This window comes from Rhipicephalus microplus, chromosome 5 (assembly GCF_043290135.1).
Source record: "Rhipicephalus microplus isolate Deutch F79 chromosome 5, USDA_Rmic, whole genome shotgun sequence".
NCBI lineage: Eukaryota > Metazoa > Arthropoda > Arachnida > Ixodida > Ixodidae > Rhipicephalus > Rhipicephalus microplus.
The window spans coordinates 186,652,400-186,680,024 of record NC_134704.1 but is presented as its reverse complement, the minus strand read 5'-3'; the positions used below and the strand labels follow the sequence as shown (position 1 = coordinate 186,680,024).

General features: G+C 45.7%; 1 protein-coding gene across 4 annotated transcripts in view; it reads right to left on the bottom strand.

Moving 5' to 3' along the window:
- Bem46 (abhydrolase domain containing 13-like protein Bem46) overlaps nucleotides 1-27,625 on the bottom strand; it is a 143,483-nt gene that overhangs the window by 48,403 nt on the left and 67,455 nt on the right. For all 4 annotated transcript variants that reach the window (XR_012895527.1, XM_075896299.1, XM_075896300.1 and 1 more), the window contains exons 6-7: nucleotides 27,074-27,181; nucleotides 5,066-5,175 (exon numbers count right to left, since the gene is read on the bottom strand). Coding sequence is in view for 3 of the 4 variants with exons in the window: in XM_075896299.1 (XP_075752414.1) it covers nucleotides 5,089-5,175; nucleotides 27,074-27,181 (195 nt within the window). In the remaining variant the exon portion in view is untranslated. The remainder of the gene's footprint in view (nucleotides 1-5,065; nucleotides 5,176-27,073; nucleotides 27,182-27,625) is intronic.

The following is a 27,625-nucleotide window of genomic DNA, read 5'->3' as shown; positions in this document are numbered from 1 at the left end:
AGCAACCTGCACGTAGGTTCGTATGAGCTGAGACGAGGGTAACTGGACGTGAGCCGGAGAGTTCAGAGATGTCAGTTCCTCCTTGACAATGTCGCGTAATGCCGCTACAGGCGATTGTGGAAAACACTGTGGAGCAGGTGGGAAACCCATGTTCTGAAACTCTTCACGTATTAAGTCTCTTATGAGGTCATGGAGAGGTCTTTATATTGTTCGCCTATGTCTGGTTGCAGACGAACCAAGTCCAAAGTATCAATGCGCTGACATGTCGTGACGATCTTGGCTATGGTAGCCGGGTTCTGAGCAATGAGCAACCAGGGCATTGAAGGCAACAAGGCCTATACCCTTCAAAACGTGGCGTACTTTGTCCGACTCCGGCATAGATGAATTGGCCCACTCGCAGAGCGCAAGAACGTCCTCGATGTACGACGTGTATGACTCACCGGAATGTTGTTTGTGAGTGTTGAGGGTTCTCTTCGCGACTGCAAATTGAATGGCCAGTGTGCTAAAAACATGGCGGAGCTGCTGCTCGAAGGTCGCCCAGTCGGGTATGTCGATGATGTGGTTAAAGTACCACGTCTTCGCCACACCGGTCAAGTAGAAAGAGACAAAACGAAGCTTGGCACTATCGTCCCAGCGATTAGCAATACTCACGCGGCTGTACTCATCGAGCCAGTCCTCCACGTCTTCCCCGCAACGACCGGCGAAGAGAGCGGGATCACGCTGGTGGCTGTGTACGTAAACAGGAGGCGCGGCTGAAGACGGCAGGGGAGAGATGGCAGCAGCGATGGCAGCAGTGATGGCAGCAGTGATGGCAGCAGTGATGGCAGCAGCGCCGGCAGGCTCGTTCTGTGACATGCTGCCAGACAGGGGGGGGGGGGGGGGGGGGCAATCGGCAGCCTGAACGCAGCTCCAGAGAGTTGAGCGAGGTGGGAGAAGACCGAGGACTGGAAATCCACTCCCACCACGTATGACCTCTGAGTTGAGACAGCGTTTATTCAGCCGCCAAGGGCTCAGCAGCGAATGGGCAGTCTGAGACCGAGCGCGCACACACACGATGATGATTGTGGTGACACCCAGTGAAGATGAGGACAGGGACCCCGACAGATGATGATGATTATGATAATGCATGTATGAGAAGAAGCGCATAACGAATGCCCACAATATGCAGCTGAAAGAAACAGAACTCAGTCAAGAGATGACATCAGGTAGAATGTGGTGACTCAGCTGATCTCTATTCCTAAAGATGCCATCAAATAGTCTGTAGCACATTCTCTCATGTCGCGCCCTGAAGCTGGCACCTATGGCACCACAAAGAAACAAAATAAAAACTTTTGTGCTAGGCCGCCACCGTTGGCCGGGCGGCATGGATAAGACAGAGGACCATTCTGACCTTCTCTCCTATTCCTGTTCTATCTCTTTTGCATCACCATGCGTGCCTGCATGCGTTTTTGGGAAACAATAAACAGTTCCTAACCAGATGTAGCTCTCGATTGTTCCTGCACACACGCTCTACAAGTCTTTCTAACATTGACGAGGGTTTGGAGAATTGTGTGCATTACCAAAGACAGTACATTAAAGAGGATTAGTGTTTTTGAACGTCCTAATCAAAAATGTATTTCTGCTAAAAAACACTTGATACAGACCTCGCACATTTATTTCATTATGCAAACAAGGTCCGCATGCAGACAAGGTGCAACTCTCAAGTTCTTTTTTGCATTATGAGTGATATTTATCAATTATACATATCATAAAGAAGAGGAAGTACTCCGGCGCAGAGGCAGCAGCATCGAGTGTGCAGCAGCGGCTCGAGCTCGGAAATTGCGGCTGGTGCATCGCCTTCCAAGCCTTCCAAGCATCAACCTTTCTGCTTAATAAATCTCCTGTATAATTGGTGGAACCGTGCCGGGTACCGTCCTTTAAACCTTCCCGCTACCATCCTGGAACTCCGTTCTCGACGGCTACCTTCTGCTATGCCGGATGCCGATCAGCAGACGCTTCCATCTCTTCCGGCCACCTGTCCAGGCAGTGTTCCTCAGCGGGAGCCTCCAATCTTCAGTGGAACAGATGACAACGACGTTGAAGATTGGCTCTCGACTTTCGAACGGATGAGCGCTTTAAACAGATGGACGGACGCGGACAAGTTGACACGCGTGTCGTTCTACCTCGCGGGTGTAGCCAGCCTTTGGCTTAGAAACCACGAGGCAGACGTCCGAACGTGGCCGCAATTTAAAACGTCGATTGTATCAGTCTTCGATCGACCAGCTGTCCGAAAACTTCGTGCCGAGCAACGTTTACGCACACGCGCACAAGAAACGGGTGAAACCTTCACAAGTTACATAGAAGACGTCGTCGATTTGTGCAGGCGCGTGAACGCCGAAATGACGGAAGCTGAAAAATGTAAGCACATCCTCAAAGGGATTGACGACGACGCTTTTCAAATGCTCTTGGCGAAAAGCCCGACCAATGTTAACGACGTAATTAGCCTCTGCCAAAGCTACGATGAATTGCGGAAGCAGCGAGCTCTGACAAGACGTCCTCCAGCGCACGATTTGGCATCGCTGTCTAGTGTGATCAGTGGTCATGACCAAGCGTCACTAATAGCCGAAATAAAAGCATTTGTCCGCGAAGAAGTTGCACGACAGCTTTCCTTGGTGCCTTTCACACCAGAAGCTACCACAACTTTACCATCGTCTCTACGTGACGTCATTCAAGGAGAGGTCGCCGAGGCCTTACCAGCTGCTCGCGAGCCTAATCTTGTGGCTGCTCCTCTCACCTACGCCGCGGCTGCAGCCATGCCAACTCGCAAGGCGCCTGCGCCTGCGCCTCCGTTCCAGCCTCGCGCGAGCTATCCCCCAGCTCCAGTTCACTGGACCAGCACTAACACCGCCAACCCGTGGCGCACCCTCGACAATCGCCCGACATGTTACGCTTGTCGATACCCCGGACACGTCGCAAGGTATTGCCGCCGCCGGACGCATATCACCAATGAAAACCGCCGTGAGCCTTTCTTCCCGCTTGACTCCGACGCGTGATACGGTTCCTCCACTCTAATGCCAGCCCGCTACCAGGACGACCACCGCCCTCGGTCGGGACGTCTTCGCTCGCCTTCTCCACGCCGCCGCTCGCCTTCTCCTATGCGTCGACGGCCCGCGTCTAACGAGGAGGAAAACTAGACGACGCAGTTCCTGAGGCAAGAACTGCGCAAGTTTCGGTTTGCCCAAGTCCTCATTTGTCACCTACCAATGTTATTGATGTGTTCGTCGAAAATATCCCTACTCTCGCTCTTGTAGATACCGGTGCAGCTGTTTCTGTTATAGATGCTGGATTTTGCCGCTCAATTCGTAAGGTTACGACGCCTTTCTCCGGATTATCGCTTCGCACAGCCAGTGCTCAACCTGTTCAACCGACCGCAGTATGTACAGCCCGCGTGACAATTCAGGACGTTTTGTATACGATAGAGTTCGTGGTTCTTTCATCGTGCTCCCATAATATTATTTTGGGATGGGACTTTTTGTCGCGTCATAACGCCGTAATCGACTGTGCTAGGGCTGAGGTTGAATTTCGCTCACTGGATGACCAAGCGTCCGTCGACACCCAGTCTGCCGCTAAACTTGTCGTTAGCGATGACACCTACATCCCTCCATGCTCTTTTGTGTTCATGCCAGTTTCATGCAGCGCCATATCCGACGGCACGGTCTTCTTCACGCCATCTCCAATATTCGTCGCCCGAAGAGCCCTTCCCCTGCCTTTTGCTGCCTCTGCGCCGGAGTACTTCCTCTTCTTTACAGTGACCGCGGCCGCGCCTTCTTGTCCGAGGTCATTGAAAAATTGATCGCTGAGTGTGCTATTGTACATCGCACATGTACCACTTACCACCCTCAAACCAATGGGGCTACCGAGCGCTTTAATCGTACTCTCGGTGACATGCTATCTATGTATGTGACGCCTGACCACTCTAACTGGGACTTAGTCCTCCCATTCATTACATACGCCTATAATACGGCAACGCAAGCGACAACAAGCTTCTCCCCTTTTTACCTCCTCTACGGCCGTCACCCCTCCCACACCATTGACACCATTTTGCCCTATCGACCGGACGCGTCCGAGTGCCTACCGATCTTGGACGCCGCCAGACACGCAGAAGAATGCCGCCAGTTAGCTCGTCGCTTTACCTGCGATGACCAAAACAGGCAAAAAGCAATTCATGATGCCCAGACCTCAACTCCCGTTTTTCTTCCGGGTGCTCTTGTATGGCTGTCAGTGCCGCATCGCACACCTGGGCTCTCTTCCAAACTTCTGCCAAAGTACGATGGGCCATATCGTATTCTCGAACAAACTTCGCCAGTAAACTACCTCATTGAGCCTCTTACGCCACCATCAGACTTGCGACGTCGCAACCGCGAGGTTGTACACTTCCAGAGGCTCAAGCAGTACCACGGTTCAACGCCGCCTGCACAGGACTAAGTCGCCAAGATGGCTCCCCCTTTTCTCCGAGGGGCCATTGTAAAGAAGAGGAAGTACTTCGGCGCAGAGGCAGCAGCATCGAGTGTGCAGCAGCGGCTCGAGCTCGGAAATTGCGGCTGGTGCATCGCCTTCCAAGCCTTCCAAGCATCAACCTTTCTGCTTAATAAATCTCCTTTATAATATTTTTATTATCTATAATAAAAATAGTAGGCATTCAGTTTATTGCTCATATTCATGTGTACTTTGAATGAGACAAGCTCTGAAATTTACAATAGAGCGAATCAGAGCATGCTGATGAAGCATAATGAAAGGCAAAGCGCAAATGATTGAAATCACAGGAGCAAGGCTATTGCCAGGCAGATGTACAGTAAGTACAGATGTTGATAAGGGCAGTTAGCTGAAACCTATTCATTCATAGAAGGCGGCTGGTTTTAACCCTTGGTCACATGACGCTTTCAACGCTTCATTTCCTGTGCAACCCTTACTAAAACTGAACAGGCGACATTTGTGAGTAGGTGAATCGTGGGAGAGTAAACGTAAATGTCAGTCTCAAGGCCACATTGTGTAGGACACTAGCAGCGCAGCAATCAACCGTACCTACCAGACGTGCAGAGCAGTGAAACTTCAGATGATTTCGGCAGGCACGTGTATGCATGTGTGTCCCACTGGCCACTCCGAGGCACCTCGTTGCAGATGACTGTTGGCAACCAGCTGCATCAAAGGCAGGAAATGCACATATTAAACCACCAAAATTCACCAAGACACATCACCTAATGACAAGCTTCCTCCCCAACTCACAAATGTACACACGTTTTTACCCTCTGATGATAGACTATGTGGGCCCACAGGCTCATTAGATTACCATAAAATTCCAAGAAGATGCCTCCTCCCCCCTCTTCAGTCCCAGCACACCACTAAAGCACAAGGTCCAACACAGGCCTGCTTGAATCTCGTCCAATCTTGTTTAGCCGCACAATCTCCAAGCCCGTGCCCTTACAATTAGTCATCAATACTGCACTTTTAACTCCTCATACCAAACATCATTATTATCCTGTCCTTGGCACAAGACACCCCTGTCGACTTTGAGGGTCTCATAAGTACGAGCATGGCTTTTGAAATCTCTATTACAAAATGCTACCCAAGACCGTATAATGAGCTGAAGTAAGGCTTCTGAGATCCACGTTTGAAACGCATACCTGTTGCATTTGCTAAGATCAAAGATGCTTACGCACCATGCTTCCCGTGGTCCGGTTGCACTGTCACTGTGTTTCTTGCAGGTGTTTCTGGGTTGTTACGTGATTAATATGAGAATAAACAGCAATAAACTATCAGATCAGCATCCTTGTCTGTCGTTCTTTCATCGTCCTGTGTCCGAATGCTGTTTGTTCACATTTCAATGTTTCTAGAGTTTGTTAGCTGACATAATGAGCTACACTATCAACGGCCTCACAGCAAACACTATTGTGGTCCGTTTAAGTTTTTTTTTTTTTTAAGGGAGAACTTTTGTTAATACTGTCAAGAATCTTGGTGCCAGGAACTGAGCTGTATAACGGCCCCTGAAACGTAAGAACTTTTGACCACTTAGAGTGGCCTAAGAGTTTATTGTCTTCTTCTCCCATGACCCCTCCTTGCCCCTATACCCTCACTTGACCAATTCTTGTTGTCAGTTTTATCCTCGTGCTCCCTCTGCAAAAGAGCCTCACTCCATTCCCGCTTTGATGGGGGGGGGGGGGGGGGGAGCGTGTAGGGGGAAGGCATGCTTGCTTACAATTTTACAAGACCCCGCCCCACTACACCAGATCTCTTGACCACTCCCATAGGCTCGGGAAGCTGGGTGGCGGAAAAGTAGGCTAGTTGGTTAGGATTCATAATGAATTGTATGGGGCAGCGTTAGGACAAATACACGAACGAGAAAAGACACAAGTGCTGCACCAGTTGTCGTGTCTTTGGGACACTACTGTGACAGGCAGCTGGTGAATTTACCTTCAATTATGGAAACATTAGTGTGCGAGAAAGATTTCGATGCCACCGATTTTATTCGAACTGACCACTTCGTAGTGAAAAAAGAAAAATGTCCTTTGTAATGCGAAAAGAAAAGTTACCAGCCAAAGCTGTTTCTTTCCCAGCCTGCTAGTATTTTTAGGTTCTTGGCCGTTTATTAGGTGCACTGCATTCTTTTATCATTTGTGGTTGTTAAACTTTTCTTGGTGTTTGTACATTTTAGAACTTGTTTCATGATGAAGTTATACCAACATGCCCAACTGGCAGTCATTCAAAATTTTCTTTTTCTATTTTCATAGACCAATGTTAACAGAAAATGATGCCTTTTTTCAAAACCTATTTCAGTTAGATATATCCGTTTTTTTTTGTTTCTTCCATAGCTTGCTGCCTTCATTTAAGGGTTTCGCACAGACCTTTTCTATGCTAGAAAAAGCTTAGAAAACACTTCCTAGTTAACTCTAATTCTACTTCCCGAGATTACTTTCCAGTATTTCTTCTCCTTCTTTTTATATGTAACATTCTTGCTTAGTTTGCCGTAAATTAGTGGCGCGACAAAGTGAAATTTTTATACATACGCATTGAGACAGCAATTATAAAAATGTATGGACTCGATGGGAGTTAGTGCTTCTTCAAGTTGGCACGTTTTTGAATATTTTGTTCATGTTGCATTTGTCACGATCCGAATAAACCTAAAGCCCAACAAACCTTTGCTTGTGAACACATGTGCTTATTTTCTCTAGATTGGAGAAGCACGGCTTCGTCTCGTTTAATCAAGTCTACCCTGTGAGCTGCCTTCATCAATAAACTCATTGTACCACAGTGCAAGCGTAGTTTATCTAAGCAGTCAAAGTAACGCATGTCATGATTTGTGAAGGTGCCACCAAGTAAAGTGCGACACACTTTCGCTCGTGCAATATTGTCTATGCAACATAAAGTTGTGAAAGTTACACGTCGAAAATGAACAGAATCTGGTTGAAAGCACGGAGTTAAAAAGTTAGGCTATAGACCCTAAAGATCAGCCTGTGGTAATTCTGCACATGGACATTACCTTGTGAAAGCTTCGTCATTCCCAATTTCAAGTATCTATGTGTGTTACACGGCAGCATAGTGAGTTTAGCTTTTATAAACTGTGAACACAGCAACACAGAGCTTTTAATTTTACAATGTGCTTCTTAGCTTTTGTAAACTGTAAACACAGGAATGTAGAGCTTTTATTTTTTACAATGTGCTCATGTACCGTAACCATCGTATACCCTACTAACATGTGGCAAGGAATACATTGGGCAATCTAGAAGATGCATCAACGAGCAGCTCAAAGAGCACTGCTATGCATGCCAGCAGACAGCGATCACAGGCAACCTTTCTATGCACTGCAGGGAGTGTGAGTGCAGCCCAATTCTTGAAAATACTACAATTCTGGCCAAATAAAAAAATAAGAGAACACTCGTAGTTTGGGAAGCCTTTCACATATCAGACCAAGAAAGCGCATGCGTCGATTCCAGCACCTTTGCACTGACCCCCAAGGGAATCGAATTCATCAGAAGCCCAAAATACTAATTTAATCAGTATAACTCAGATAAGAACTTTCAATCAGCCCCACATCTGGTAATCGCAATCACCCCATGTGTAGCATTATTGCCAGGCCCCACCCTTTTCCTAAACCAATTTTCTTTTTTCTGAAAGCCTTCCTTATTTCAAGTTGGTTCAATAAACTTCAGGTGATAGTTTGCTCTTGTATTGTCTCCATTTCTTGTCTGCTCCCTAACTTTGTTCTCCACAGCAACTGTAGCGCAATATTTTTAGTCATGAAAAACCAATTGGCCCTCCCTTTGGTAATCATGAACGTCTACTGGCCTTGAACCTTCCCATTGACGAAGCCTAAACACGGGCCTCTTGCCCAACCATGTGCGTGCCACAAGCAACGACCAATCGCACAGTTTGTCTTGTGTGCCGCCAGAAAGCATCCCGGTCTGTAAGGGAAGACCCGTTCAAGTTTGCCCCTCGGCACCAGCACTTGCCAATCCCCTGCCGGAAAAAGCGTACAACTGTTGAGGGTTACGATGCCTCCACTCCCTTTGATTCTCACGCATTTGCAAAGCGTGCACTGCACGTGAAACTTCCCCTGTTTTGCAATGTCACGGTGACAGAGGAGAGAACTACTCCTGCACTGTCAACTGCCACAATAGTCATGCACACACAAAGGGGTCGACTCCACCAGTTAAGTTCCACCGATTCCAAAACAGATATAAGGAAAAGTAGACAGGCATATATCACAGCAACGCGTTGAAAAAAGTAAAAAAATATCATAAAAATGAGCACATGCATGATGCATTCACCATAACTGGAGTTAATACTTGCGTTACCGTTCCTCTAATCTATATAGATACAGGGAGATACAAATCTGCATCTTAAAAGCTTAAATTATCAAAGTACTTTGAACTTTTGTCTTGTCAGCACTGTTCATAAATTGCAAAGATATATAACTATGTGCTACTATTATTCGATATTGTTGTGAACATAGTACAGTGCACTCTCAGTAAATGAAAATCTGGTAAACAGAACAAAAGGAACACGGAGGAGGAAAGTTTAAGCGGAAGGACAGGGAGGTTCGCCAGTTCTTAAATAGGCTGGCTACCCTGTGCTGGGGAAAGAGGTGAGGGGAATAGAAGATGATAAAAAGAAATGTTGCAAAGAGAGAGAGAGAATACAAAAAAATAGCGACAGAGGAAAGGCAACATCAAAAATTATAAGACACTAAAGTCTGTCTCTGAGGCCAGTTGTCCGCAAGAAGCGTAGCAAAGCTTTCAAAGCCTTCTGGGCTGAGGATGGGCTCGGCCAATGACCCACAATCCTTTGTTCCAACAAAGGCTGATCATCCAGTCTATTCAGTGCTACAGTAAGTTCTTCTCTTGGCGTGTTGAAATGGGTGCACTCACATAAAAGGTGCGCGATGGTTTCTTCGAAGCTGCAGTAAGTTCATGTAGAAGGGCTGGCCATTCCAATAGGATAGCAGTATGCGTTCATGAAGGCCGCTCCAAGCCACAGGCGGTATAGAACAGTCTCCTCAGCTTGAGATAATCCTGAGGGAAGACGAAGCTGGAGATCGGGATCCAAGTTATGCAGGCGCACACTTGTGAATTCTGTTGACTTCCACTGTACCAGTGTGAGATCACGTACAAGCCAACGAAGTCTTGTAGCTGCGTCGGTTCTTGAGAACGGGATGGCTGTGTATGGAACACGGCTTTCTCTAGCACAATTGGTTTCATACCTGGATTCTTCACCCTTGCTCACTTCTCAGCAAACGAAACTTCTATTAAATGAAACACATTTTCTTGGTTCCTTCATGTTCCGTTTAACGAGAGTCAACTGTAGTTGAAGTTGTGTGCCTTTGTGATATTTGCAATGTGTGGTTACTGTATTTACTCGCGTAATCCTCGCACTCGCATAATTCTCGCACCCCCCACATCGCCAAAAAAAAATACGATTTCTTTTTTCCTCGAGTAATTATTGCACCCCCGAAAACTGTCGCAATAATGTCATCTGCTCGTTTGAGCCATTGATGATGACAGCGCGCCATGTGGCGCCAACTCTTAAGCATCAAGCATACTATTGCATGCAGATTCAATTCAATCCAAGTCAAGCCGAAGTGGCCAGTGCGCGTTGCGGCGTGTTTTGTATGCTGTGTCGGTAATCTTGGCACGTTATGGGGTAATACCGAAGCTACACGGCTGCTTCAAGTTGCAAGTGATGGATCATACACTAAACGATGACAACAGGGCCGCCGGTAGGCCCTTCGGAGTCTACTAGTTTTGTGTTGGCCACTGGTGACGGCAGCGGAAAGCCACCAAGACGCGTTGGGCCTGCCGTGTGCCTAAAACTGGGATTGATGGTAAACGTTACTTCTTCAGAAGGAAACTGCAGACGATTCCAATAAATAGCCATCAGCCCAATACCGACGTCCTACGCTTACCTTTTGAGGGCTCCTGTTGAGCGACGAACGCTATTGCTACGCCTGCAACGCCCGCAAGCTTTGCGTATGGTATTCTAATTCTCGACTAATTGCTTGTACTTTTTGTGTCTCAAATAAATCTTGCCTTGTGTTGAACCTCTGCTTTTATTGTTGAGCTAAGTTCTAATTAGTACTTCTTAAAGCTTGCTATGAGTTGCTGGTGTGAGAACCCCAATTCGAGGCCACTTCGTTTTCTTTTCCGCTCTATACGTTCTCATGGAAAGTTTTCCCGCGTAATTCTTTCACCCCCCAACTTTGCATCAGTTTCCCGGCAAAAAAAGTGCGAGGATTATGCGAGTAAATAGTTTTTATATCCATGCAGCAATGATTGAAGTGTGTGTTAGCCTAAAGCTTCAACAATAACTTGTAGCAGACATTTTGTGGGAAGCTGCAAAAATGGCTCAAGTGAGCTACTTTCATATTGATTCCTGAATTCACACTCAGCTAAAATTTGTTACACACATGCGCCATCATCCCATAAAGCTCGAATAGAATAGTATTTATCAAATGTGATGCCCTCACACCACCCCGTTTCAAGAGTATTATTGGAACACGGTTACATTTGTCTGTGTAACAAGCACCCGTCCTGCGTTTTCTTCGTTTGAAGTGTGGTAGTGATATTGGCGCCAAATTGACACATGCGCCAACTAGCCAAACAGCAAATACAACAAACTCTTTGGGTAACTTTCATTGAAAGTATTAATGATTCAACACTATGCAAAATGTTTGATAAATAAATTTTCATACGTGCAGTTCTCGTAAGAAATATTTCTGTGCACATTAGAAGGTCACAATCGCTAGTTTTTTTCAATGAGGCATTGTGCCATCGCACACGTTTTTATAGATTTTGGTTCTGGCTTTGTCTGCTATCACTTGTTCCATATCTCCTACATGGCTGAGCAGACGCTGACCTTTCACCAGTATGCCGTCACGAAAAAAATCTTAAATTGCGGTGATCTTCTTAAACATACGATGTAAAACCACATACAATGTGAAACTCTCAAAAACCCACGCAGAACGTGTGTAGCGTACAATCAAAGCAACAGGTGTTCAAGGCAGGTTGAAGGGGATGAAGGGGACAGCAAAGAAATAACGAGTTTTTTCCGAACATTTACCGTATTTACTCGCATAATCCTCGCACTTTTTTTTGTCGAAAAACCGATGAAAAGTTGGGGGGTGTGAGAATTACGTGGGGAAAACTTTCTACGAAAACGTACAGAGCGAAAAAGAAAACAAAGTGGCCGCAAATCGGTATTCTCACACCAGCAACTAACAGCAAGCTTTAAGGAGTACTAATTAAAACTTGCCTCAACAATAAAATCAGAGGTTCAACAAAAGACAAGATTTATTTAAGAGACAAAAAGTGGAAGCAAATAGTAGAGAATCAGAATACCATACGCAAAGCTTGCAGACGTTGCAGGCGTAGCGGTAGCGTTCGGAACAGGAGTCGTCAAAAAGTAAGCGTGGAACGTCAGTATTGGGCTGATGGCTATTTAACAGAATTGTCCGCAGTTTCCTTCTGAAGAAATAAAGTTTACCATCAATCCCAGTTTTAGGCACACGGCAGGCCCAATGTGTCTTGGTGGCTTTCAGCAGCCATCACCAGTAGCGAACACAAAACTAGTAGACTCCGAAGGGCCTACCGGTGGCCCTGTTGCCGTTCTTTAGTGCATGATCTATCACTTGCAACTTCAAAGCAGCCGTACAGCTTTAGTATCGCCTCATAACTTGACAAGGTTGCCGACGCAACATACAAAACACGCCGCAACGCGAACTGACCACTTCGGCTTGACTTGAATTGGATTGAATCTCTGTGCAATAGTACGCTTGATGATTAAGAGATGGCGCCAGATGGCGTGCGCTATCATCATCAGTGGCTGGAAAGAGCAGACGACATTATTGCAGCAGTTTTCAGGGGTGCGATAATTACTCGAGGAAAAAAAGAAATCGTATTTTTGTTAGGCGATGTGGTGGGTGCGAGAATTATGCGAGTGCGAGGATTACGCGAGTAAATACGGTACTGGCAGTGCCCGGCAGAGCAGCACCTTCCACTTGTTTTTTGCTTGTTTTATTGAGTATGGCAAATGGCATCAGCAGCCCTTTTGGATGCTGTGGATGAGCACCAAAGACATTTTGACACGACAGTGTTCTATGCCAGGGTCCACTAAGACTTTAGTGCCGTAGTTCCATCATGAATATGACAATAAAATGGACACCACCAAACAAATAAAAAGAGCCTAGGAGAAATAAAGAAAACTTGGTAAAATGTTCCCTCGCCCGAAATCAAACCTCCGAGCCTCCCGTTCTTTGGCTTGCGGTGGTATTTGCCCGATGCTGTACCGACTGAACCATCGAAGCAGACAAAGGACACTCAAAAACGCGCCTTATATCCCTCGCACATTGCTCCTCGTTTGGTGCTCTCTATTAGCAGGGGGGGGGGGGTGCCACTATCTGTCAGCAGTGAAGTAATGCAGCATTAAACTTACTGGCACTGACAAAAATGATGCCTCCATGGCACAGCTAACGTGCTATCTCAGAGGCCATGGTTCAAGCTTATCAATAGCAGCAACAAGCAATTTCCGTGCTAGCATCGGGGAGCCGCCCTAGACACAGTTATGTATTGCTATTGTTGTGCTCTTTGCCTTTTTCTTCGTGTTAGCGTGTGACGGCTTGTTCTTGGAGTAGTGCAGCTTCCACATGCACTAACGGTGTTTCTCCACTGAATACTTCGAGTGCCATAGCACTGACTAATAAAACTGCCGCAGTAAGCTGTGCAGAAAGGCAATGATGTCAACGAGCGAATGTGGTGCCCTGGTGGAGTGAGCCGAAGGTCAGAATGTGGAACACTTGTGCACGTTCATGGCTCAAGCTACAAAGTTCGTGGTGGTAACAACTTCATTATTAACTCCGACAAACTCGTGGCCTGGGCCTACGCAGCCCCTGAGGAAGACCAAACACCTGTCTTCTCGCCGCCTTGCGGGCTTGCTAAATGGCCCACAGTTGATCCTAGAGGTTGGAGCTGCACAGCGAAGCTGTCTACTGTGCCACAGCCTCATCTGGGGAGACTGCATTTTCTTCTGCTAAAACTGCACATTCCCAGAGATTGTCCCTAAGTGATGCGCGAGTCCAGCCACACAATTTGCAAGTATCATCTGGATAGACATCTGGCTATATGCTCTTAATATGAATGGGTTTGGAAACGGTCTGGGTTTGCAATTGCCTCCAACCTACTTCTAGGGGATCTGTCAAGTTTGGGGCTTGGTGGCGGATAAATACGCCTAGGTTTTTCATAAAAGCTCATAATTTCGCAGTATCAGGTCATTTTATCCCCCTCTGCCTAGCCCTCCACGGGATGCCCGTCCCCTGAAGAGGACCTTTCTAAGCGGGCTTGGAATGTCAGAGAGAGAGAGAAGAAAAAATATCAGAAAGGCAGGGAATGCGAAACTTCGTGCAACACGATCGACCTCCCTATTAAGGTTGGGCACGGGGGGCTGTGGAGGGACGTGTGAGCCTGGAGCCATATAATATGTCGTTCTTCCATCTCTTCGGAGGTTATCGTATTTGCTCACGTAATGAACGCACTCGCATAATAAACGCACCCCCAACTTCAGTCATCGAAATTGGGATTTTTCTTTTCCCCACGTAATAAACGCAACCTCTACATTCATCCACTGCAGTCCCGCTAACCGACACTGGCGCCTCCTCACCTGTTGGATCTCTTCCGTCTTTTATTATTCTGCCGTCCCCCCCCTCCCCCCCCCCCCCGGCCACCTCAGCTCGCTCACTTCCTTGCTTCGCCTATTGCCACGCCGTAATGTCTTTCTATCTGTGCGCGAAACGTCCCCCCCTCTTATCTGTGCGCCACAGCAAGGTTCACGAATGGTGCGAGTGTAGACATCGCAGCTGATAAGCACGCAGCGTGCGAAGTTCACGAAGCTGCCCGTGCCAACCTGCAATTGCTTCCTGTGAATACGAAAAAGGCAACCATGCGCACGTGATTTTCGAGCGACAACAGCAGCATTTGCTGTTGCGAAGGGTCATTCATCGCTATTGCGTTGCAGGTTTCTGCAAAACCAGAAAAATATAGCTTGTCGTCCAGAAAAGTTTGCGACGATTTCTGCAACTTAGTAGCACCCAGATTCTCGCTTCACTTGTTATCTTCGCGTTGAAAAACTTCTCATGTAGAAGCGAGGTGGCGGGTGTATTTTGTCGTTAGTCTTGTTATCGACGATTCGTTTTGATGCTTGAGGGGTAGCTTGCTGTAATGATGGTTACTTGCTACAATGTCAACGACGTCTTCACTGTCATCGGCAAGGATGCCACGAAGACAGCAAAATCCGTCATAGCATTGTAGCGCACGCTTCCAGGCACCCCTCGAAATAACAGCAGATGTTGCGGTTAAACCATTGTGAGAAAAGATCGCCGCAAAACGCTTTTATGGAGTGCGCGAGCGACCCGGGGACAACTTGCAGAAGATAGCGCCATCAACCACCGAAGATGAGTAAAGTGCAACAAAGAAGCTGTTTCCAAACAGTGTACATACGCGTATGTGAATAGCGAAAAGCTAAGTAATCTAACTTTTTTTGCATAACTGCAATTTTTGCTCCTCCCGAAAAAGCTTTCATAAAATTTACTCTGGATAATAAAGGCACCCCCAACTTTGCTCAGATTTTTCTAGCAAAAAAATAGTTCATTTACGTGAATAAATACGATATATACATTGCGTTGTCTTTAAGTATAGCCCAGCGTCTGGCGAAATTCTGGCTTGTGCATAATTTCTTATCACTGTCTGCGAATCACTTAGGACATATCGGCTATTGGGGGCAAACTATGACTTCTGCCTCCCACTTTGCTGAAGTGCAGTGTCGTTGTGTATGCATGAGTACAGGCATAGTTTACTGCATCCCCAGGGAGCGCACGCTGCGCTATTTCTGACTTTCATTGACTATGCTTTGAAGAAGTGCTCGGTATTAGTGTTTATTACATGCTTGTTGATTTCTTTGCGAGCGATTCATGATATGCTGTGTCCAGGTATAGGTTCAAAAAGTTCAACTACCACAACGATTAAATCACAATTATGGGTATTAGTCATCGTGATGGAGATGTGCCACCAGGTGCCAGCGTGGGTGCATCGACATCAAAAGATGCTATAACACCAATAGATGTTGTAGAAACCATTATAATAATTTCTGTGAATACTCGCTTTATTTTTATGTTACACTGATTCCTGTGTCGAAGGTATCAGCCATTCTTTTTTTTTCCACAGAGAATTCATGGCAATGATCAAGCTCAAAAGTGGCATGTCGCATGGCCTGGGTGCCGGCCCAGTGCCACCAGTGGCTCTATGCACTGCATAGCTCAGCAGCCAGTGCTCACTTCTGCACAGTAGATAACTTGGCTGGTGCCTCCAGCAAACGCTGGCACCTGAAGCCTGCCGTGCAATGACCATTGAAGACAAGAAAGTGAAGGGCTGGGGAATGTTTTTCATTGACTATCAGTGCCCCCTAAACGAATTGCCATTGTTCAGCATAAGGAGTGCCACTGCCCATTGGAGCTCTCTCAACAACAATGGACAGTTAAAAAATGGCATGCATGATTATTATTTATTTATTTATACTGCCAACCCTCACTTGAGGGTCATTACAGAGAGGGAAGCATAGGATATGGAAAGTAAATACAGACATTGATATTTTCAGCAACTTTGAACAATAACACAATAGCATATTCATTGCTCGGCAAAGTAAACATCAAGGGCACATTCAAATTTTTTCGCGTCAGAATTTTCAACAATATGTCGCGGCAATTCGTTCCACGCTTCTATAACATCAGGGCAAAAAGATTTGCGAAAGACGTCCGTGCGAGCACCGAAGGGGCGAACTGCCGTGTCATGATTGATCCGGCTGCTGAGCTTATGCGGGGGGTGTACGTAAATTGTTCTATCTATTTTTATTTGACCATGCAATATCTGAAAAAATACTTTTAGGCGCTGCTTTTGTCGTCTAATTTCTAGAGATTCCAAACCACTTAATTTTAACATCTGGGTAACTGAATCAGTCCTTTTATACTTCGAACATATAAATCGCGCGGAAAGTCTCTGAATTCGTTCCAGTTTACCTATTAAATCCTTTTGGTGGGGGCTCCAGGCAGCACAAGCATATTCTAAAACAGGGCGCACAAATGTTTTATATGCAAGCAGCTTGACGTCTTTCGTAGCATTCGGTAATTTAGCACGCAAGAAACGCAGTTTTCTGTAGGAGGCACAGCATACATTCTCGACACGTGCACGCCATTTCAAATCATTCGTAATATGCACTCCCAAATATTTAAATGCACACACCTGCGGTAAATAATTAGGTCCAATGCTGTACGTAAATGGTAAAACGTGTTTCTTGGTAGTTATATGCGTATATGTTGTCTTAGAATAATTTATTTTCATCTCCCATTTATCGCACCATGTTTGAAAATCAGCAAGACAATCATTAATTACAATTTGGTCATTCGCACACGTCACCGGGGCATAGATTAAACAATCATCAGCAAACAATTTAATTTTACAGGAGGGTTAACAATGTCAACAACATCATTTATATACACCAAGAACAGCAATGGGCCCAACACGGAGCCTTGGGGCACACCGGAATAAACATCAAGTGATTCAGACTCAAACCCATCAATTCGTACCAACTGCTTGCGGTTCGTTAAGTATGCCTCAATCCACTTCAGGATATTTTCGTTTACGCCTGTTCGTTTGAGCTTGAAGAGCAATTTATAGTGGGAGACCTTATCGAAGGCTTTTTTTGCAAGGTCTATGCATATCACGTCGACTTGTTCTCTATTATCTACGGCAGCGGCAAAATCGTGGAGAGTTTCAACCAGTTGGGATAACGTGGAAAGCCCTTGCCTAAACCCGTGCTGTTGCCTACATATCAGCCCATTTGTCTCCAAGAAAATAGCCATCTGTTTGGCAATGACATGTTCAAAAACCTTACAGCAAACACACGTCAGAGATACTGGCCTGTAGTTGGTAAAAAGCATCCTGTCACCACTTTTAAATACCGGTTTCACAATGGCGCTCAGCCAGTCTTTTGGAAGCGAATGTGTCAAGAGTTATTTTTCGAAGATAATGACTAAGTAAAACGACATCCACTCCGCATACCGCCTCAAAAACACAGTTGGTATTCCATCCGGTCCATTAGCCTTCTTTTCGTTCAAATTAAGTAGCTGCTGAAACACACCCGCTTGATCAAATGAAACTGGATCCATGGCGCATGTGCAAGTATCGGCCATTTCCTTATCTTCATCCGTGAATGCCATCTTTGTAAATACAGATTGGAAAAAGCGATTGAAACCATTAGCTATATCTTGTTTCTGGGTTACAACATCAGAGCCAACCGCGATATGTTCAATCGCTTCTTTCCGATCGCTCAAGTATAGCCAAAATTTTCTAGGCGAAGTGCGCAAGAACCCAGAAAGCGTTTCATTGAAGAACCTTTTTTTGGACTTGGAGATTTGGATTTTCAACGCTGCTCGTAGTTGAGAAATCTGCTCAGAGTGGCCTTGTCTTTTGCGTAATCTCTTTATTTTGTGTTTAGTGTGGATAACATCTCTAGTGATCCAGGGGTTAGTCTTCCTTGTTTTTTTTTAATCGAATGGGAACAAACCTTTCTATACAGCTGTTAATTATTGATTTCAATTTCTGCCACAAACAATCAACTGGCTCGCTATCAGAGGCTTGCTTGAAATCATCGAAAGCAGTTTCCAAAAAGTCTAACATTGACGTGTCATCTGCCCGGCCGTAGTCACTAACAGGCACCCGACCGAAGGGTCGTTTTCCAGGTTTTGTACCACATAGAATCTCAACCGAAATCAGTTTGTGGTCAAATATGCCGTCTTTGACCGTAGCACTGAAGTCCTCCATATTGCCCGAGAGGAATACCAGGTCCAGCAGTGACTGAGAACCCGATGTTACTCTAGTGTCCTGTTGAACAATTTGGGTTAGGTTATGGCTGATCATTATTTTAAATAACTTTTCGCTGCTAGTAGCATCCTTATTACCGGCCGATAAAGAAATCCAGTCTATATTCGGTAGGTTAAAGTCTCCGGCCAGGACTAATTTTGTTGTCTTGTTTACATTTGAGTTCAAAAACGTCTGAAGGTCTTCCAGGAACTCGGGCGAAGTGGCAGGTGGTCTGTATACGGCTCCGATAAGGTAATTGGTGTTCGCGTACGTAAATTTACACCATACAGATTCCGATAAATTGCAATTAATTGGAACTGCTGAGATACATTTTTTTATGACAATTGCAACGCCCCCACCACGGGAATTTCTGTCCCAGCGAAACACTCTGTACTCAGGAGGAACAACCACATCATTCGGAATATCGTTGTTTAGCCAAGTCTCTGTTACGATCACCACAGGGGGAGATCTCGACAGCAATAAATGTTCGAGTTCAGTTACCTTATTAACAAGACTACGAGCATTGAACAGGAGAAGCACTAGCTACTCATGTGACGGTGCAGCCACTGCCCCTCCCACCGGGGCGCCGCCAACGCTGTCAGAGTTACGCGTTGCTGCTGGCGATCCTTTAGCATACCGCTCCTTACGACATGGTTGGCGTTCATCTCGGTTGTAGTCCCAAGTAAATAAGCTCTCGCCTACCTTCAATTTGTCATAAACTAGCGATACCTTCTTTCCGCTGCCCCTGTCCGCAGCTGCGCTGTCCCACAACTTTTTCCACACCGCGACCGTCTCCTTCGAATAATCATTGCTCACGCTAATAGAAGTTCCCTTTAGTTTGCTGCAGTTTCGGAGTATAGTATCTTTTTCTTTAAAATCGTAGAACCTCATTATGACTGGTCTAATATGCCCCGGCCGTTGCTTGCCCAATCTATGAATTCTTTCTATTGTTTTAACATGGACGTTCAGTTTTTTGCCAAATATAATGTCGACTACAGAAACTTTCATGTCTTACTCCGATTCCGGGCTGCCTTCCTTTACGCCAAAAACCAAGAGGTTATTGCGTCTACTTCTGTTTTCAAGTTCACTTAGCCTTTCTGCCTGTGTTTTTACAGTATGTTCCAGAACTTCAATTTTTGCGTTTAGTTCTTGGACTGAAGCAACTAAGCCAGCCAATCCATCGGTATTTGTCTGTATCTGGGCTAATTGATCATGAATGCCAGTCAACCGACGGTCAAATGCTGCCTGATTTTCCAAAATAGTCTGTAGCTGCTGGGCCGCAGTAGGGCCGGGGTTTTCTTCGACATCCCCCGCCATCAACAACCGCAGCAACACAGACCAGCAATCAACATGAATCAAGGAACATCTATGAGGGCACGGCAGGACAATCAAAAATCTATTATCACTACGGTAAGTGACAACAGTAGTTTGAAAACCAACCTGGAAGACGAACGGCGGCAGTTTAGGCATTTCGTTCACATGAACGTTGCCGTGCCCTCTGAGGAGTTGCCTGATGTGCTGCTCTTTAAGTAGCTGCGCTGCCGGTGACGTCACTGAGGCCGATGCTCCGTTGATCCACGGCGCATCTTCCAAAACCAGGTTGAGATGAGGAAGCAGGAAAGGCGTCCCATCAGATCCGCTTGTCGCGATCGCTGTCAAAATCCACGGCACAACCTAGAAGACGAACGGCAGCAGTTTAGGCATTTCGTTCGCATGGACGTTGCCGTGCCCTCTGAGGAGTTGTCTGATGTGCTGCTCTTTAAGTAGCTGCGCTGCCGGTGACGTCACTGAGGCCGATGCTCCGTTGATCCACGGCGCATCTTCCAAAACCAGGTTGAGATGAGGAAGCAGAAAAGGCGTCCCATCAGATCCGCTTGTCGCGATCGCTGTCAAAATCCATGGCACAACCTGGAAGACGAATGGCGGCAGTTTAGGCATTTCGTTCGCATGGACGTTGCCGTGCCCTCTGAGGAGTTGCCTGATGTGCTGCTCTTTAAGTAGCTGCGCTGCCGGTGACGTCACTGAGGCCGATGCTCCGTTGATCCACGGCGCATCTTCCAAAACCAGGTTGAGATGAGGAAGCAGAAAAGGCGTCCCATCAGATCCGCTTGTCGCGATCGCTGTCAAAATCCATGGCACAACCTGGAAGACGAATGGCGGCAGTTTAGGCATTTCGTTCGCATGGACGTTGCCGTGCCCTCTGAGGAGTTGCCTGATGTGCTGCTCTTTAAGTAGCTGCACTGCCGGTGACGTCACTGAGGCCGATGCTCCGTTGATCCACGGCGCATCTTCCAAAACCAGGTTGAGATGAGGAAGCAGAAAAGGCGTCCCATCAGATCCGCTTGTCGCGATCGCTGTCAAAATCCATGGCACAACCTGGAAGACGAATGGCGGCAGTTTAGGCATTTCGTTCGCATGGACGTTGCCGTGCCCTCTGAGGAGTTGCCTGATGTGCTGCTCTTTAAGTAGCTGCGCTGCCGGTGACGTCACTGAGGCCGATGCTCCGTTGATCCACGGCGCATCTTCCAAAACCAGGTTGAGATGAGGAAGCAGGAAAGGCGTCCCATCAGATCCGCTTGTCGCGATCGCTGTCAAAATCCACGGCACAACCTGGAAGACGAACGGCGGCAGTTTAGGCATTTCGTTCGCATGGACGTTGCCGTGCCCTCTGTTATGACAGTGTTGATCATTGATTGGTAGAAGAGTCAGTACAGTCAAAACCTTTTTAAGGACACTGATATTGTAACGAGGCAGCGAGGCATGAGCCCGCCATTGCAGACCAATCGACAAAGAAGATGACTTGCGGCGTGAGATGCTGGCCGCCTTCCCGTAAATAAGTTACTAGCAAATATTGGAAATATACTCGCTTTTGTCTCTCTTGTATTAGTGATCCCATGAACGTTCGGTGGAGCTGCTAGGTAGTAGAAGAAGCGCTATACAACGGAGCTTCCCAGTGGTCATTGAACTAGAGTTTCCACGATGAAACATGAGCACGAGACTGATTCTACGACCACTACTCCATTGACCAAGGCGATGCTAGCACCAGCCACAACACCACCCACGTACGCGCTGACGCATCCGAAACACCCCGGGACGTTTGGCGGTACGAATGAAGTTGACGTCGAAGATTGGACAGCTGACTATCGGCTCACTCGATATGACCGGACTCTCATGCTGGCCAACGTGCTGTTCTACTTGAAAAGCATCGCAAAGGTGTGCTACGAGAATCACTATAAGGAGACTGGCAGTTAAGACACTTTCAAGCAAAAGCTGCACAACTTATTTGGGAAGCCCATGGGACGAAAGGTGGCCGCAAATAAAGAGCTGTCTATCAGTGCTCAAACATCGACAGAACCGTATTTCTCGTATATTCAGGATGTGGTGGCTCTTTGTCGTAAAGTAGACAACAACAGGTCTGAGTCTGCAACGACGAGCCCATGCCCACTGCCTCATAACTATATAACAGACTATCCGTAGTAGGAGATACCAGTGTGCCTGCAGTGAATGATAAGAAAATGTATACGTGGTACCCTGCTTATGAAAGACACCTCATACAAAATCTCCCCGGCGCATGTTTCGTATGAAGAGTTTCAGCTGCACTCTATTCGGCAGTGGTTAACAGCGACTAATTCGAAGAAAAACATTTATAAAAAGCTTTCTCTATTCTTCAAGCTCAGTGTCCTAATTACACATCAGCTGTCGCTAACATTCGAATGCTTCAAATAGTCAAACGAATAATAGAGTATTCAAATTCGCTTTGATTCGAATTTGAATGATTGGAAATTTCGAAGTATTCCCAATGAATGAACAGGTTTAGAATAATCCGCATGTAACCTTCAGTAAAGGTGGTTTCGCTGCATTGTACAGCTGCTAAGCCGTGAAAGCACCTACCCAAAAGAAATCCCCACTGCCACAAGCCCCACTTCAAAGTTGAAGGGGCCCTGCAACACGTTTTGAGCATGGTCAGGAAATGCAGTTGATCGGTAGTCAAGGCTACAGACAGGGCGGGCCAATTATTCAATGCACAATAAATTCTTAAAGTCAGCCAAAACGTGCTCTCTCTTCTTTCGACAGATGACGCAACAAGCTTAAAAATCGCCTGTCACTGCCAGGCTTGCCACCGACTTTCGAGTGGAATTCGCCAAATGATGAGCAAAAAGTCGCCAAAAGTCACCATTTTCCTTCAAATTTCGCCAAAAATGTCACCACTCTACACATGTGTGGCGCGCCTAGTAATAAAAATACCTAGTTATGTATATCCAGTGGAAAACAATACTGTCCGTAGCCCCTTAAGTATATTGACGTTCTTTAATGCCAGTTGCATCACCCCCTTCAACCATGGTCGCACTCAGAAAGGGCATGCATGCACCATCAGTATCCCTGAATGCTAGCGCCCCATAAGAGAAGTTTGCGATGGTTTTAGTTGTGGCGCATACCGAATGAAGCAGTTGCTACAACAAGAAAGGGATGGCATACGTATGGCCTTCTTGCAAATTTCGAGAATTTCACTGAGTGCAATCACGTGTTTGATAATAGAACAACTTAATTACACAACAAAGGTAAGAAATTTAAAAGTATATAGTGCACAACTATTGCAATGCATGCACGTTTTCTGTGCTGTCATGCTTACGCTGAACATTCGCATCAGTGCAGTTTTTGAAGGCTGTCCAAAGAAGCAGACTTGGTCGGCCCACAAAGAATGTTATTAAAAATTAAAACTCTACATAAAAATTAGGGGGCACTACAGCAGGGAAGAAGTCGACAAGCTATTTACAACAGCTGGAGCTGTGGTCAGAACACGCGACCTAACCGTCACCTAGCCACTTTAGAAGCCAAGCTTTAAAGAATCCTAAAGCTCTTGAAGCCCCTAAAGAACTTATCACACACCATTACCTCGCGGCACGCGAAAAGTCTGCTGACCTAAATTGTGCTTGGAGGTTGCTGGTGGATGCATCTGTGCACCAGTGCCTCAAGGAACTTGGTGAATTGAGGAGATACCCACGAGGAACAGGATAGACGTACTCAATTGTGCATAAATTTCACCTCATACTGGCGAGTCTAAAACTAAAAAAAAAGATAAAAAAAATTTTGTCGCCCGATCGTTTTGAAGACGCTGAGAATAGAATGCATAACTCAGTCAAGATCTAAGCCGAAAATCGCACAGAAAAGGCGCTATGTCACAAATCATAATTTTAGGTCGCCACAGGCCTCTCAAATTTGGCAATTTGGTGAAACGTAGCCACCAGTTGCAACCCTGGCCACAGCTATTGTATCAGCCATTGGCCGATTTGAGCATGGCACACTCTTTCGTTACTGGGGCCGCCGTGGGAGGCCGCGACTTAGCCATGCGTGCGTGCGGGATAGCACTGAAAATCCACATATTGAAAGAAAAAAAAAAAGAGAGAAAGAGAGAAGGTTACGAGGCGTGCATGACGTATTTTCTTTCCCTATGCTTAGCTTTCAGTGCTTTTATCAAGACGAGAAAAGAAAATGCAATTGCAGCATGCGACAAATCCTGAAAAGCGAAAAATTTATGAGGCAATAAGACTTTTTAGTGAATTCAAAAAGGTGTTGCAACTCAAAAAGGTGTTGCAGGGCTCCTTTTAATGTATATATTGCCCTCAAATCGATTCATAATTCTTTTAAGTTAAAGAGCTTGTTATGGCGGCTTATATGGTCTAAGTGTGGTAAATTTTAAAATGTTAGGTGGCCACTTGCATTCTATCGAAAGCCAAATCCTGTTACAATACAAAGCTGTTTAGACTTCCTTTGGAAAAAAAAAGACACTTGCACAAAGGCCTAACTTCAATTTTGAAAGAATATTGTGCAGGTTATTTAGGTCATTACACATATATGCTATTCGAATTCGATTCGAAGCTGTTCGACCAAAATAACTTAAGTCAAATCGTGCTACAACGAAATTGACGAGGCACGGAAAAAATTTAGTTGAAGCGAAAAGTTCGTTGTAGTGAAACAGAAAAAAATATATCCGAGCTAAGCTAGCAAAAAAAAGGAACGTTTATCCTCGAAATTCAAAACATGTCCACTGCTTCCTATTCTTTCTCAGCAGCGTCACAACGTGATTCTCACCTACGCATAGCGAGGCCATGGTGAAAAGCACGCTGAAACACCTAAAACCGCTTTCGTGAACGAACCAAACAGTTGCATTAACACATTAACACCAGCAGCTGTCCGCTGTCAAAAATATCCGACAACGCCGAGATGGAGGCTGAGTATCGTGGAGCGGCGACCTTTGCATTATTCTATGCCATTCTTATCATCTATCACTCACAGCTAGCTGATTTTCTTGATAATGCGAACAAACAGCCGCTCTGATTAGTTACGACACTGGCCAAGCGCGAGCATGATGATAAGCATTGGAAAAGGCACCGTGCCCCGGTTGCACCCAGCAGCTGCGAGAAGGAAACCATGAACTGAGCGACTGGGCTTCAGCTTCGGATCGTCTGCGGCTCAAAAGCAAGCCAGAGGCAAAACAAAACCAGGGTAGTCTCGTTGCCATCACTATCAAGCAATGGCGGCGCCCATGCTTGCTGAACAGCAGTGGTATAGCAGTGGTTTCTGGTGGTGTCAACACATGTTTTAGACTTCGTTGACGCATTTTGAGGCTCTGAAAATGCATCAAAATGTTAAATATTGGGTTTACTAAGTATTTAAGCCTGGAATTGCATCGTGAAATTTCGTTGAAACGGGACGATTGAAGAAAAAGTGTTCGTTGTGGCGACAATATTTATGCATTGACTGCTATGGACTGCTGACGGGGAATTGTGAATTTTTTGCTGTAGCAGAGTTTGACTGTATTCACTTCAAATTCACTTTAAACCTAAAATTCCGTATTCACACAAGCCTAATTATATGCTATGAGTAGAGTCATAAACGAGTAGAGCGTTGTTGCCAAGTCAGAAACGAAAAACCCACAGCAGGAGCCCTAAAAACCCGCTAAGTTCAATATTTGTGCCCTAAATGCATAGGAAATAATTGTTCTACAGTCCATATGGTCGCATATGAAACAGAGTGATTTCTTTTAACTTGGACGGTGATACGGCCCAAAAGCAGAATGAAGACAAGAAAGAAGAGTAATCTAGCTTGTCTGATAGTTTTATAGAAATTTACTCGGGCAAGATGTGGTACACTAGAATTATTCTAATAAACTATATGTTAAAGCACGCGTTGCTCTGTAAATCCCTCATGCTACCATGAGCCACTGTGAATAGAAAAAAAAAACAATGATAACTTTAGAGTCCACTTGAAGACGTAACCAATGGAGATTCCTTCCTTCCTACATGCGACAAAAGAACGCAGCAATTGTAGTAGAAGTACATTTATATTACAAAAAAAGAAAAAGATGTCTTCTGCTTCGTAAGAGCACTCAGCAGAAGATGGCTCGTTCGTACCAATTGCGCTGGTGGTTCGAGGTGGGCTGTCAGCGCTGCTGCCGACGTAAGTCTCGAGCATTGCAATGTTTTGCACCACATTTTCGGGCAGTTCGTTGCTTGAGAAGCGTTTGCCCAACCTTCGGAGTCCGGCTCGAACAGTTAATATGGCGTTCGTCATCTCTGTGGACACTGTATTGCAATTCTTGCATTTGATGATGTTCATTTGACTGAACACGTGCTCTATTTCTGCGTACCGCTAGGGCAGCACCAGCACTGATATTGCAAACTCGCTCAGTTCGCAGAATGAATTCTTGTCTGAAGCATCCTTGTACTTGTAGACTGCATCCCAGAATGCTGTTGTGCTCCTGTGGTGGTTCCAGCTGAAGGAGTCAGCTTTCCCGATTGTGCTTCAATGGCAGAAATTTTTTCATCTCGCACATTTAGAGATTGCGGCAAAGACACTAAAGAGCCTTTAACTCGCAGAGCATTTCGATTGAGAGAAGTGAAACTTGTTTCAGCACTCGCACATTGTCAAATAGTCTCAAGTGGAGCTGTTTCAGCAGAACAGACAGAAATATGACACACCGCTCTTTGAAAGTGCATTCAGCTTCTTTAGAAAAACCACGCTTTCTCGTTTCTTGCATATCTTGCTTGTTCTTCGAATTCAAATTAGCATCGAGATCCTGCCACTATACTTTGCAAACAACCCCATTTTAATCGTTAGCAGGTGTGCAGGCTTCGCTACCACCTGTCCCAAGGTGTAAGGAAGCTTAAAAACGGTTTCTATGCCAAGGGGACCCAAGGTTTCAAAAGAGAGTGTCTAATACACCTTCACAGTAAAGAATAGACACAATGGACATTGTCTTTGCTTGTGGCGCACCCCTTGTTTGTTTCTGCATGCTCTTCTGGGTGTTGTTAGTTAAAGACCCACGAACACTGCCACGAAAAGGCTATGAAGGCTTTAATAGCGCCAGAAATCCTGCCTTCCGCACTAAAACAATTTTTCCCGCTAGGCATGTGAAAAACCAGCTAAATTTCAAAGAAAAACTGCTAACTTGGCAGCGTTCGAGTAGACAGTGCAATGATGAAACCACGCTACAACGTCCCCACTTTCTCATTTATCGCACTGTTACTAGCTCTACTAGTTTTAGTTTGGATTGTAAGTCAACATGACAACTTCGAACTTCGAGCTTAGATAAAATGCGTTGGCCTGCAACCATTTCAAGTTCGGTACAATATTCCACTCACCTCATTGATGAAGAGGGAGAGGCTCTGGTAGTAGCCTCGACACTCCCACGTCTCGTTGTGGGTGCCAGACTCGAACGTCACCAGTCGTTTCATCGGACTAGAGCAGCTCTGCAAAACAAAAGAAGTACGAACTCGATGCCTTAATAGCCCGGAAGCCCTTAAAAATTAACGTTGCAGGACACTCAAGCTAGCAATTGACAGTTTTTAGTCCCTGCCAGAAACCAAAGAAAACACAAGACAAAATATTAGCCTCTAAACCGTACAAGCACTCCACACTACAGGCCTCTAAGAGGCACTGTCCTAGAATTCGTCATTACTTACACATGATGGCACACCAGATGTAATTGCACGATGTCATATAAAAGATTTTGTTATGCAGACTCTATTGAACTGTTCATTTTACATCATTTCAATCTATATTTGATGGTTCTTTTTCACTAACATTTTCATTTCATAAAGCTTGAAAATTCCACTATTTCAATGTTTGTACACACATCTGACGTTTCACTTGATCTCAGTCATATTAGCACAAGACACATACCTAGAGATCGC